Here is a 15267-nt window from a genome sequence, read left to right as displayed (position 1 = left end):
AAACATCTAATAAACGAAACACTAATAAACACTAATAAACATATAAATAAATAAAAGAAACACTAATAAACAGTTTTAATTTTCTTTTCAGTTAAAACCTTCTCTATGATTTTTTCTAATCGAGGATAGTTTTTCATTTATTTTACAATTGTCATGCGATTATTTAAGAACCCGGTAATAAAAAATGAAAACAAAAATAATGTAACAATAAATGTATACATAATGTTTGTATTTTTCACAAATTTAGTTGTTTATTACTGGTAAGCAGAAGCAGTGACAGATCCAGGGGAGGGTTATGCATCCCCCGCCCCCACTAAAATCTGAAAGTCCTAAAATATCTTAGAAAAATTGAGGACATAAAATACAAAAATATTTCAACATCCAATCCCTCCGCCCGTCTTTCCTCTTCCTCCCCATCCTCCCCCACCCCCCTGTACTACCTCAAAAAAAAAAAAGATTTCTTAATCCGTCACTGGGCAGAAGTTAGTATGACTTAAAACAAGGTTTTGAGTTTTAAAAAAAACGCAGACCAGATATCATTCTGTTTTTGTGAAATGTGTAAGAGTGCTGCAACATTGAGTGATTTATACGGGTCTTTTAAGTTAATTTTTAAGTTAAGCCAATATTTATGAATTCAAAGCATCATTATGTTAAATTTGAGACGGTGAAAGGTCTAAGATTATGTAAAGAAACTGACAAATGTTATTTTTTTTTTAGTTTGTAGGGTTTTCTATACCCTAAATTTAAATGACTCCAATCGAGGAAACGTGACACCATTCTGACTCTCACCGGCTCATATATCCTAGCGGATATATGAGCCATTGAGAATCACATATAGAGAATATATCCTATTTTATTTTATTTTTTTGTTATTTTTAATACATTTTAAATAAGCAATTCGTTACAACTTTAAAAATAAAAATATATAACACTAAAAATATATAACACTAAAAATATATATATATATATATATATATATATATATATATATATATATATATATATATATATATATATATATATATATATATATATATATATATAATGATCGTTGTTAAAAAATAAAAGACCGCGGGGACTCGTAGAAGCCCATACGGTCTTGTCGTCAAATACCGCTAAGAAATGATCGTGTTAAAATTTATAAGATATTTATTAGATAAAAAGTAAGTTAACGAAGTAAGAAACTTAAAATATACCGTTTTAAATACAAGATGCGTTATATCTATTATACATGTAGATTACAGTTGTTAATGATACCAATCAATTTTATAAATTCATGGTAAAATAGAGGGTAAAAAGGAAGATCTGATGTTAAAAATATCAGAAGCATATAGTTAAATCTTCAATTGTAAAAATGAGTTCTTTAAATTTTTGTTTAAATGAAAAGTAGTTACTTTGATAAATAAAATCCTCAGTAAAACTTTTTAAAACTGTTATATTCCATAAGAATGGTTTGCAATAATCAATAAAAAATTTAAAAAGATTTGTTTGAAATTGGCTGCTTAATAAAACTCTCATGTAAGAGGTATTTATATTTATTTTTTGATGAATACAAATTATGAATAGGAATCAGGGATGAATTGGTTTTACACATAAACATAAAACAAAGAATATTAAAAATATTAAGCTCATATATATTAAAAACTTTCATTTCAAATAGTATAGGCTTGGGATGAGTATAACGGTCTTTAAAGTATATGAGACGTGCTACATGCTTCTGCTGACAATAAAGAGGTTTAAGTTTACTTTTTTTTGCACTACCCCAAGCAATGTTTGCATAGTTTATGTGACAATGAATAAATGAGTGATATAATTGTACTAAAGTACGTTTATTTAAAACATTTCTTGCTTTGTACAATATTCCTATACTTTTTGAAATTTTACTTGATAAGTTTTTAATGTGACTTTTCCATGTAAGATTTTCATCTATACAAACACCTAGAAAGTTGGTTACTGTTACTTGTTTAATTTGTATATTGTCAATAACAAGATGGGGCATGTTAATTGGCAGTTTATGTTTTTTGATGAAAGGATGGAAAAGAATTCAGTTTTATCAATGTTAAGAGATAATTTGTTAGTCTTAAACCAGTCAGATATTTTGATTAACTCGATGTTCACATAATGAAATAGAGTAGGAATGCTTTTGTAAGACATAAATAAATTAGTTTCATCAGCAAACATAGTTGTTATTAAGTTCGAGGCTTTGTATAGATCAATAATATAAATAAGAAAAAGAAGAGGTCCTTATATGGACCTTGAGGAACTTCACGTGTAATATTTAACAAATTTGATGATAATGTTTCATCGGTGTAAACTAATCGTTTATAATTAGTTAAATAACTTTTCAACCATCTTAAAATATTTTAATTTTTTAGCAAGAATTTTATGTTCTCAATGTGAATTTAGAATAAATAGTCCCAATGTGAATTTAGAATTGTTAAATGAGTCTGATATACTTCATGTAAGCTGAATAATAGCATGCTCTGTTGAATTATTTTTTTGGATCTATTTTGCATGTTATATAATAATTTGTTTGCTAAAAGGTGGTTGTATATTCTGTGGTATAAAATTCTTTTTAATATTTTAAAAAAAATTAGGAGGATTGAAATTGAACGATAGTGTTTTACATTAGTTTTTTTTTTAAATCATCAGGAAAAACTCCCTGATTAATAGAGCATTTTAAAATTTGGAAAAGTATGTCTTTTAAAACGTCAAATCAGCTTATAATAATTAGGGCTTCCGGTTGGAACTTTTTTTTAAAAGTTTGAACCTGAAAATGTTCGAACTATTACCGAAAAAAGTTCCAACTCTTTCGAACTTTATTTTAGGTATGTTAAAACACACAAAAGTAATACAAAGTATGCTTAAAAGTATTTATTTATCATCATCAATTAGGACAAAAGTAAATAACATCAATGAGTACTCTTCATAGTTTGCTTTAAAAAAGTTAGTGCATCTAAAGTTTTGCCATTCAAAGAACTTCTTATTTTAGTAGCAAAAAGTTCAAGACTAGAAAATGCTCTCTCAGCTTCTATGGATGGAGAAGGAATTGTTTGAAGAGCTTTGATAAGTACTTGAAGAGCTTTGATAAGTAAATCTTAATACTCGGGTCTAGCTTTGCTCGCTTCAAAAGCAGCCATTTTCTTTTGAACAAGTTTTCTTCCAATTTCCTGATAGTCAAGTTTTATTTCAGTGTCTGGTTGTTCAATGAAAAGTTTGGGTTGTTGAGCTAAATTCGGTTCATTTTTAATACTTTTTATGTTATCAGTTATACTATAAGTATTTACTTTCTTGTCATCATCAGAGCTATCGTCAGATGGCTGAAATAATTGCCGGATGAAATTAGTAGCAAGATTAGTTATCGCCTTTTTTTTTAATCTTGTTGTCAAGTTGGTCATCTTTATTTAAAACATTCGGATTTGACTTCATGAGATGAACTAAATGACTGTTTCTTCTTTCAATTATTCTGTATTCAAATATCAACACGTTGATTTATGGGTGTATTAGCTTCATGAAGTTTTTTATTGTATATTCAATCATAATTTTAAAATGCAAAAGATCAACAACTCCTTTTGAAAGAGTATTAATGGACAATTTTAGTGGTTTTAAAACAATACAAAGTTCATTAATGACATCAAGCTCATTTTTAGTTTAGAGGAAAACCTATATTCATACCAATCAGAGCTATTTTTACTTCTGTTTGCACTCCAAAAAACGATCAAGCATATCAATAGTGCTGCTCTATTTTGTCCTTGAATCACAAATCAAAGTATTTTCTTTTCCAAACATTTCAATTATATATGCATGGGCGCCGGCAGGATTTTTTACAAGGGGGGCAAAATAAAATTTAACAGTGATATTTCAAAAACTACATAAATGCATCAATTAATCAAGTCATTTTATTAGACCAGTGACAACAGAAAATTAAAGAAAATGTCAAAATAAAAACACAAGAATTAAATCATTGTTATCCAGTAAATAGAAATTGTAGCCGTCTGCGTTCACTGCCAAACTAATTTACAATTTGTTGCATAAATTCAGATTTTCTAGAGCGTATTTTTTCACGATGAACGCTCAGCATGCAAAGCCTAGGCAAATGCTCATTGGACATGGTTGATTGTAGCCAAGTCTTCACGCGCCGCAATGTACTAAATGATCTTTCTACAGTACATGTTGTTGTTGGCAGTGTTATTAAAATGAGCAACACTTCACGAACTGCATTGTAGAACACAGTCCTTGGTAGTAAATCTGTGAATTCGTTTATTGTGTTTTGAAAAAATTGAATGGCCTAAAAGCCACACCAAGTTACACTACCGAGTTTAAAGTTATCATTTTATATACTTCATTAACAGTTAATATTTTCTCGATGAATTTTTCACGAGTTAAAGTTCTCATCTTTGCAGGATGAAGTAAACAAAGGTTAAATTGAGAAATATTATCTTCTGAGAACCGCGTTTCAAGCGAATTGATTAATGAATCGAGATAAGGGATGTACATAGCCTAGCGAAAGTATTCCTCGACATTTGTATCCATTGCTTTACAATTGTTTCGGTATGACTGCCTTGAACATTGCTTTGGTGGTGTTAGTTAAATGTTCAACTTTCCAGACAACTGGATCACTCTCTTGTAGATATCTGCACTGAAATGCGATCTGCCTTGTTACGGTGTAGATTTATAGCCAAGAGCAATTCGTGAATGTGCTTCTGTACTTGTAGAAGGTCTAGTTGAATGGCTTGAAGTGCTTGAGTACAGGGTTCCAAGAGAGTTGAGTCAAATGAAATGATAATTAGTCCAAATAAAAAAGTTGTTGAGCTGGATGCTAACAACAACTGATGTGCTGATTGACGTGTGTTTCCATTTGCTTCGTTAGATAACACATCCAACTGGGTAAATATTTGGTCAACATTATCACAAAACACTCGTATGCTCTTATACTTTGTATTCCATCGATTCTTGCAGAGAAGAGGAACGGTGTGTATCATTGACCTTCTTTTAGGACTTCTCACGGAAAAACGCAATAATTGACTTGATAGTACCAATTGTATTGCGAATTTGCGGAAGTGCACTCAGATCATTTACAACGAAGTTCAGTCTATGTGATGAGCAATGAACAAAAGCCGCTTTTGGATATTTCATTCTGATTCTTGATTGGACGCCGTTATCCTTTCCTGCCATGGTTGAGCAACCATCGTATTCCTGACGATCTAACAGACGATCGTATCCCTAACAAACGATCTAAATTGAGACCTAATAATAAACACTTGCTTAATATGGCGTCGGAAATTGAAACTGCAGACATGTCGTTCAGTGGAACAAATCCAAGGAATTCTTCCCGAATCATTTGCTTTTTTTTGGGTCAACAAAGTGTATTCCAATGGGTAATTGTTCTGTCCCTGAAATATCGGCTGTTTCATCAGCTAATACTGAGAATCCAATGGAGTTATTTGCAGCTGACACAATATCATTTACCAGAACCTGTTCAGATATTTTGATCAATTCTTTTTCGGTTTGATGTGATGTATATTTAGCATTCTTTGCAGCAGTATCGAGGTGATTTTTTATAATCTTATCACCAGCCTCAATTCGAAAGAAATTCCTTCCCTCGCAGAGCCATATCATTTGTTCCACACAACAAAATTGTTGAAAGGATAGAAAAGAGCTTCTGTCTGTTTGCTTCAACAATGCGTTTTATAGAATCATCAAGCTGACATTTCTTCTCACTGCCATGAAGTTTTCAGCCTCTTATTGAGAACACATATGGGGGCGACTGAATAAGTGCGAACTTCATAACTGCGAATCTGCATAAGTGCGACTGGCATAAGTGCGAACTGGCATAAGTGCGAACTGGCACAAGCGCGAACTGGCATAAGTGCGAATCACTTGCAAAAACTGGCATAAGTGCGAACTAGCACAAGCGCAAACTGGCATAAGTGCGCCAAAAGAACTTGCAAACATTGGCATAAGTGCGAACTGGCATAAGTGCGAACTGGCATAAGTGCGAATCACTTGCAAAAACTGGCATAAGTGCGAACTAGCACAAGCGCGAACTGGCATAAGTGCGCCAAAAGAATTTGCAAACATTGGCATAAGTGTGAAAAATTTGGTTGCAAAGACAGAAATTGTTCACGATTAAAAAATGCAAGTCGAAAAAATGGTGAGAAGTATAGGATGCGTCACAAGTTTCTGCGTGGAGCGAAAAAGAGTAAGGGAAGTGAAAATAAAAATAATGAGGGTTTGTCATATGGAGCAGGAAGTTTTTAATGTTTATATCAAATTAGTTTTATCATACTTGTTTTGTAATACTTGCAGTTTATATGAACATGGCATTTAACAGGGAAAAGTAAATTTTTTTTACCATTTTAGCTTTTTATTCATTCGCAAGTAGAAAAGGGTTATTAAATAAGACTTTTGATAAATAAAGTACATCTATTGTTTGAATATAGTCTACAGTGCAATACTTAATAGATAAAAAGGCTCCAGATAAATATAATTATTATGTTAACAATAGAGTTAACATTTTTTTTTTTAAACCTTTTTTTCTAAGATTTCTACATTTTCCTAACTTTGCCTGACTGTGGCAAAGATATTTCAAAAACGGTTTGATTAAAACTTCTCATATTTTGACAGGTTGTTTATTATGTACAAGGTTGTGCAATAAACTTCAAAATTATAAGAATATATGTGTTAAAAATAAAATATAACGATTTTTCGGTCATTATGGGGGATAAAAATATGATTTTTTTTGTATCCTTCAAACAAATAAAGCACGACCCCAAGGAATAAGTAAGCTGTTAAGTTTTTGAGGTTCATTGCATACCTCTAACATCAAGCTAGTTAAATGCCAAATTTTATTCTATGTGACCTTCTGTATTTTGAAATATTTTTGCCACAAAATGGTCAATTTTTAAGTTTTTGCCCCCTAAAAATTGGCCCACAGGGCAACCCTTTCTTTTTTTCTTTTTTAATCTTAGTTTTATTATGAATTTACTTAATAAATAGAAAAAATTATTTAAATATCAAAATTAAAGATTTTTTTATTTATGGGGTTGTGCCCCCTTAATTATAGTGCACTTTAGAGAGATAAATACTTGAAAAAATAGCTTCCATTTATCAAAAGATATTTTTTTAGAAGATGTTTTCTTATTGAAAATGCAAGAAGAAAGAAAATATGACAAAATTTTTTAAATTTTTCTATTGTAAAATGGACGCCCCCAAACTTCACAAGTTTTACACTTATGAAGTTTGGGGGCGTTTTTATAATGCCACTTTCATACTGACATTATGAAAGAGTTCAATCAACTTTTTACGACTGGATTCTTTTCTTGGCTAACCAGTTTGCAGATCAGATTTTAGACAAATTGAAAATAGTTGAATAGTCATTTTATAATAAGAATTTGGCTTTTAGTTTATCAGAAAATATTCTCAAATGAAGATGTCATTTAAAAAAACCATGGTAAAAAACATTAATAGTAAGTTTGTTCATAAGATAAGCAGCTACATTTTTAGTAATGTCGGCATACCCACATAAATAACAATGTATTAATTTAGTGTTTTGTTAAACTCATGCAAATGAGTTATTGTGGGTTTTTACTCCCAGAATTTTAATATACGATTTAACTGGCAGTGCTATACTAAATGGAAACTAGAATAACAATATATTTTCCACAATATTTGTTTTACCACCAAATTAAAAAAGAAAATAATAACTTTGTTTACCAAGTTATTGGCGGTAAAAGAAAGGTAAGCTAATATATCTTTCCTTTCGTTACTGAGTTTATAACATATGACAACCATTCAGACATCATTATCTATTTAAGGCATTTTTCAAGACACCACAACTTTATTTTTAAAATTTTAAAACTCTAAAAATTGGTAAAAGCTTGCTTTTAAAAGACTATGTTAATTTACGAAGTTTATATCACTTATTTTGGCTAAGGGTTGCTGGTACACCGCTTTGAATTTGCAATGTAGTAATGCACTTATTAATAAGTCATTTAATGATAGACATCTGATTACCTATTAAGGTAGCAATTTATACACATCTGATTACCTATGAAGGTAGCTGAAATTATCGAATAATCAATTTTCGTGTCAATATCGAATAGAAAAACACCTAAAAATAATTTACCAAATAGATTCAGTTAAGTGAAAGAAAAAAAGAAAACAGATAAAAAACAACATTTGTCATTTATTGAATAAATAATTAAAAATATATACACGTTAAATTTAAAGAAACTATTTCAACGATATTGAATAGTATATAAATAAAATTATTGGAATTACGTAATTGCAAACTTCTATCATACATTGTTGTTTTGTTTACCATTCATTGATGTTTTTGAACCATACATTGTCGCTTTTTTTGTTGAGAAAATTTATACTTTAGTAAATCATTTAAAAAAATATTATTTGAAAATCCAAGAATTTGTAAAAAATTCTTGCCAGAAGACTAATTTGTTTTACAAAGTCCATTAAAAATATGGATAAATCGGTGAGTAATAAGGATATCAAGAATTAAGCTTAGGTATAAGATCCTTCGGTAACAAATCTTGACCGACATCTATAAGTTTGGTATCAATAACATGACAATCGATTTGCAGCATTTTTACAACTGTGTTGTTTTTATTTGAAGCTAAAAATAAAGCATAACTTATAGGTAATCTAAATGAATTTTAAACTTCATGTGATTTATAACAGTAACAACAAAAGCAAGAAGTATATAACAATAATAAGGTTATTAACAATAATAAGGTTATTAACAATAATAAGATATACCGATATACCAAGAAAGAAAAATTAAAAAAAATTATTAAGAACAAAACATAAATTAAAATATATTAAAAGCAAACAAGCAACCATTAACACCACTAGAGCTCTTGACGACAGTGATTCGGGAAGGGAAAAAATATATTATCAGATTTAACAGGTGAAAAATTACTACTATAATATATATTTATTTAATACATATATAACAATAATATATTTAATACTAGCGTATTAATTATATTATTATATAATTAGGGGGTCAGAAAATGCAAACTTATTATTAAAAATAAAATTTGTGAGAACATAATGACACGTAAAGTACACTAACACGCGTACGCACGCGCATACGCGTGTTAGTGTCATTTACGCGCCCAACCAATGCTTTAAGTAAGATTCCTCGATCCAAAAAACTACATAATTTAATACCTCGTATTATATAAATAAATTTTACTATTTCGTTAAGAAATATTTTGTATATTCAATTACCCTTGAATAACTCTTGTATAACCACATAATAAAAAGTTTTTCAATTACATTATTATATTAAAAATTATATAACTATTCTAGAACTCTACTTGCAAAAAAAGATTCGATTTCCGTCAAGTTTAAATATTTAAGAGATTAGTAAAATCTAATTGAAGATTTTTCAGATTACTAGATTTGTTGACAGCGATTGTCAACAAAATCTAGTTCAATCTATAAATGTTATATGAAATGACCTACAACACGTAGAGATTTTTGACGTCAAAGTTTTTTTACAAATAAGTTATTATTAAACAAAGCTTACATATCAATCAAATTTTTTCAAATACATGAGACAATTACATAAAATACATTTATATTTCCCAAAAGTTAGTGTTTTATGAGTAATACAGTGGTTTTCATAAATTTAGACGCACTTATTTTTTTTACATATATGTAAGAAAATACTTAAAAAAAAAATAAAAAGTGCTACCGCTATGTTTGATATATAATTTTATAGAGGAAGTGAAACTCTATTATAGAGTATTTTAGTTTTTTTTACAGGATGTTTATTACTCATTCTATACCAATTAACACAAAAAAGTTAATTGATAAGCTTGATTTTATTTTATTCATAAATTTAGACGCACAATTAAAAAAGTCTTATATCTTGTTAATTGATAGTTATTTAGTAGTTTTTTCCCCATATTTCTCATTAATAGGCCTAAAATAATTGATTTTGTCAAAAAATGGTGGTGCCTGCGAGAAAATGAGGCCAGGTAGACCCTTGTCAACCACCAGGAAGAACGATAGTGCCCTTTTTAGAGCTGTCGGAGCTAATCCAAGAATTAGTTACAAAGAATTGACCACAGAATTCAATACAACGCAAAATATATCTATTTGTCAAAGCACAGTTCGCTGAAAACTTATCAAATACAAGATTGGAGTCTACTCTCCTTTGAAGAAACCGCTCCTGCATCCATTTGATAAACAAAGGAGACTAAAATGGTGTCATGAAAGATGGTATTGGACAATAGAACAATAGAAAAACATTATGTGGAGTGATGAGAGTAACTTTGAGTTTATCAACCGCAAATCAAACATATCAGTCAAAAGAATGGCTCATGAAAAGTATTATGCCAGGTACATTAGACCGACTGTACAAAGTGGAGGAAGCTCAATAGGAATCTGGTCATGCTTCAATTAAAAAGGTGTTGGTATGTGCCAAACATGCACCAGAAGAATCAACTCCAGAATATACATAGAAGTACTGGAAAACAACCTAATTCCATCAATTGACCTTATGCTCAATGATAAACCATGGAAACTTCAACAAGATGGCGCTACTGCATATACTGCATACTATACAAAGGAGTGTTTCAACGATAATAATATCAAGACAATACCGTGGCCTCCATACTCACCTGATTTGAACCCGATTGAAAACATTTGGGCTTGGATTGACCGTGAATTGGCAAAGGTTCAAATTTCCACACTTGGCTAGCTGAAGGATGTCCTTAAGGAGACCTGGTATAGGGTCCCAGAAGTGATGTGCAAAAATCTTGTTGAGTCTATGCCTAGAAGAGTTCTTAGTTGTATTAAAGCAAAAGGCGGATACACAAAATATTGATTGGTTCATAAATTACGCCTCCTAATGTATCTTGCGCCTAAATTTATGAATAGCTTTTTGTCTTATTTTTTTAATACCATGTAGTTGTACCTAATTATTACTTAGTGTTTGTATTTTTTTTTGTAAATATATTTTAAAACTTTGTATTCTGTATGTATTTATCTAATAAATAGAAAAAAAACTAAACCGAAATCTTTTTTCATTACTGTTTTATCGTTAAAAAACTAAAAAAATTTATTTTCAAATATGAGTGCGTCTAAATTTATGAAAACCACTGTTAAATGCTTACTAAAAACAGTTGGCAAAGCAAATATATCGGATTATTTTGTAAACTATTGACTATTTCAAAAAATGACGCTAAAAATTATAACCCGAATAGAATTTCAAAAATTGGCAGCAACTTCGATCTTTAAAAATGCATTAAATGGCCATCTATTTGTACATCCTTGCTCAAATCAAACCAAACCATTTTATATATATATATATATATTTTTTTTTTGTTATTTCACCTCCCCAAGGCCCAGAAGGCCACAACAGATGAGGAGGCTACTTAATTGTGGTTATAACCCTCTCTCAACTCTATAACTCCGAAACACGAACCTTGACGAACAAGGCCGCTGCGTGGAGAAACAAGTTGAGCGCGGTACTACCAGGGACATGGTGGGGATCGAACTCGGAACCTCTCGCTTATGAAGCGAGCGCTCTACCACTACACCACTACCGCATGAGATATAAGATAAAAACTTTGTATTCAAAAACAGAAATGAAGTATTATCTTATCGAACTTTTTTATGACTATAACAAAAAAAGAAAAAAGCTATGATTACCAAACACTTTACTTTGTCATTGAAAAAGACAAGTTTTGTATAAAACTGCTGTTCTACACAAAAGAGTTATATTGTCCAAGAGCCACATAGCATTGATACTTTTATAGTATAAGAGTTGTAGTTTTTTTATAGTATAAGAGCTGTAGTTTCATAGCAAATACTGAGTAATCTTTCAGAGTTTAACTCATAACAGGACCATACGATCTTAGGACTGTCTCAATTTAATAATTACATCTACCACTATTACTGTTATATCAGATAATATCTTAGCATTTTCATATGCCCTTCTGTCAGTGTTTCCATCATTAGTGTTGCAGAAACCCTGTTTAGGCATATCAACCAAAAGGATTAGTTCCTCTTTAAACTAAGTTTAGATCTGATCAAGCTGGACTATTAAGTTCACTGGGGTTAGCTCCACAAATATTATATGATTGGGAGGATAGAGTGTTACCAAAAGCATTTACTAATTTACAATCAAACATATTAAATTTAATTTGAACTTAAAAGTGATGGTTGCATCAGGTTTATCTGTGTATCAGGTTCTGATATATATATCAAGATCTATATATCAATATATCAGGATAAAATCTTTGTTTTATTTTTTAAGAGGGCATCCATTAATTTTTTTTTTGTGTGTGTCAATTCACCTCCTCAAGGCCCAGAAGGCCACTACAGACGAGGGGGCTAGAGTAATTCCATGTCAATTGAGCCAGGCCATGTCACCATACATCTCAGATTTTGCTGAATTTTATACAGTTGAGAGTACTTAGTAAAACAAGAAATTCTTGAAAATTTTAGCCTCTAGCTCCAAGAGGATCCTGAAGTATGATCATTTTACTTTCAACTGATCTTGGCCAGGCCCCTCTTGTCCTCTCAGAACTGAGACCTTTGTTTAAAGGTTCCAAGTCACATAGCTTAAAAAATATTTGATATTTTGATTTAAAAATTTGTACCTGACTATTTTCAAGGTTGAAGAATTCAATGAAATAATCAAAAATATAAAAAAATATTTTTAAGTACCTGTAATTATCAATTTAAATCAATTTAGGCAATTTTTTATATACCTGATTTTGATGCTCAAGAAACCCACGTGGCCTTGATGATATTAAAAAAAAATATTTTACACATTATTCTAAATTTTATGATCTTTCAGAAAACATAAGAATTTTGATCTGCAAGTATATGGATTTCCATATATGGATAAGGGGGCACAGGCCCCACTTTTTTGTAGCGGAATCTTGCAATACATTTTCCACTACCTTTCAGACTAACTAGAGCTATGAAAATTTCTGTATTTTTTTAGTGTCAATAAACGAGAGAAAGAATTAAAAAAGAGCCCAAGAAACTAGGGGAGGGGGCTGGGGGCATGTGCCCCACTTTTTTGAGCAGAATCTTGAGATGAATTTTTCACTATCTTCCAGACAAGCTGCAGCTCTGAAACTTTCAGCATTTGTGTAGTCCTGATGAACATGCGTTAAAATTATTTCAGGTCAGATGACCAAATAGTCCATAGGGCTGGGGCACCTAGGACCATGCCCCACTTTTTTTCTCTAAAAAAAAATTTTTTTTTCTTTAAAACTTATTTAAGATAACTTTAAAACTATTGTCTTCAAATTTTTTTTTAGATTTTCATTTTTAACAACGTTAAACATTTCATATGTTTAACAATGTTATCAATGTTTCCCAAAAATTTGGGAAACATTGATAAACATTGCTTCCCAAATTTTTGTGATTTATATTTGTTCCATTTGGTTTTGATCATTCTATGTTCAATAATCTTTTAAAAATGTTTTAAGAAGCTTAATGTTTATAAGAATTTTGATTTGCATGTATAAGATTAAAAACAGTCTAAAGTAATGATTTTAACAGTATTTTATTTTGTATAATTTAAAATTTGAATTAAAAAAAATATATATATTTTGCTAATTCTAAAATGGTAACAGCAAGTTGTTAACAGAAACAAAAAACATCCTGTCATTACACTAGTATAGAAGAAATTTGTTACCTATTAAAGTCATCATTAACATTTTTAACATTAACAAATTGAGTATAATTAAACTTTATGAAATAGAAACTTTTTTTTTGTCAAAGTAAGATAAAAGAAATCAATCACTGTTTAGTTTTGTATTACCATGGTGATTGCTTAAGTTGCTTTCATTAAATTAATTACTATTGGTTTCTCATTTTTAAATTAATCTCAAATTGTTTTTAGTGTTACAGTAAGAATGGATTCATGTGATTTTGGAAAAAAGGTAAATGATACTTGTCATAAACTAAGTTATTGTAGAAAGATTGATTTAAAGAAATTTGATTGCTATAGAGAAGATGCCAGAGAAAACAGTAGGTAGAAAACAACACATGCAAAAGCGCTTTATTTTATGTAATCTTAAAGAACTTTATGTTTCTTTTAAAACTAAATATCCTCAAGAAGTTATTGGATTTTCTAAGTTTTGCAGTTTAAGGCCAAAATGGTGTATAACTGTTGGAGCATCAGGCACTCATTCTGTTTGTGTATGTACCCTCCACCAAAATGCAATACTCTTGACCAATGCTATACAAATAAAATGTACTTACAAAGATCTTATGACAAAAGTTGTTTGTGATGTTACAAGTAATGAGTGTATGGTTCATCGATGTCCGAACTGTCCAGGTATAGTTTCTTTAAAGAAGTTTCTGGATGCACAACTAATTGACAATGACGAGGAGGTGTCATTCAATCAGTGGCAGAAAACAGACAGAACAACATTGATCTATCAGACAACAACAATGGAAGAATACAAATTGATGTTATCAAAGGCAATAAACAAGTTAACAGCTCATTCCTACATTGCAAAATGTCAAGCAAGATATCTAAAGCAACAAAAGGAAAATTTAGCAAAAGACTGCTGTATTGTCTTAGGTGACTTTGCAGAAAACTTTACTTTTGTGATTCAAGATGAAATCCAAAGTTACCATTGGTGCAAAAGTCAATGCACATTGCATCCCGTTGCCCTCTATTTATTAAACGAAAATGACCAACTTGAAGAAAAATCGTTTTGCTTCATGTCAAAAGATAATGAGCATGACACTGGTTTTGTGTATGAAGTTCAAACACAAATAGTTAACTATTTAAAAGAATATCATCCTAAAATTTCAAAGATTCTTTATTTTTCTGATGGTTGTGCTGCACAGTATAAAAATCAAAAACCTTTACAATATATGTCTCCATAAAAATGATTTTGACATTGATGCAGAGTGGACATTTTTTGCTACAAGCCATGGTAAGTCACTATGTGATGGTATTGGTGGCACTGTAAAACGATTAACTACAAATGCAAGTCTACAAAGGCCCATAAATGACCAGATATTGAATTGTAACAAAATGTTTGACTACTGTACTAACAATATTAAATGGATTATTTTTTTTTAAGATTGAAAAAGAAAGACTGACAGAATTGCGCACCACTTTGAAAACACATTTTGAGCTAAGTAAAACAATTCCTGGAACTAGGAGCTATCATCAATTTAAACCAGAATCTATAGATACTATTAGCTTTAAACGAACAAGTGAAGATGTTCATATAACAGGCATTTTTTTTCTTT

At 30.3% G+C, this 15267-nt stretch overlaps 1 protein-coding gene across 1 annotated transcript in view; it reads right to left on the bottom strand.

The window, feature by feature from the left end:
* Positions 1-8168: 8168 nt before the first annotated feature.
* Positions 8169-15267, bottom strand: part of LOC100213150 (cyclic AMP-dependent transcription factor ATF-6 beta) — a 44792-nt gene continuing 37693 nt past the window's right edge. Inside the window, exon 14 of the mRNA XM_065790835.1 lies at positions 8169-8632. Coding sequence (XP_065646907.1) covers positions 8508-8632 — 125 coding nt within the window. The 3' untranslated portion in view covers positions 8169-8507. The remainder of the gene's footprint in view (positions 8633-15267) is intronic.

The sequence above is a fragment of the Hydra vulgaris genome, chromosome 02, assembly GCF_038396675.1.
Source record: "Hydra vulgaris chromosome 02, alternate assembly HydraT2T_AEP".
Taxonomy (NCBI): domain Eukaryota; kingdom Metazoa; phylum Cnidaria; class Hydrozoa; order Anthoathecata; family Hydridae; genus Hydra; species Hydra vulgaris.
This window is presented reverse-complemented; position numbering and strand designations above follow the sequence as displayed.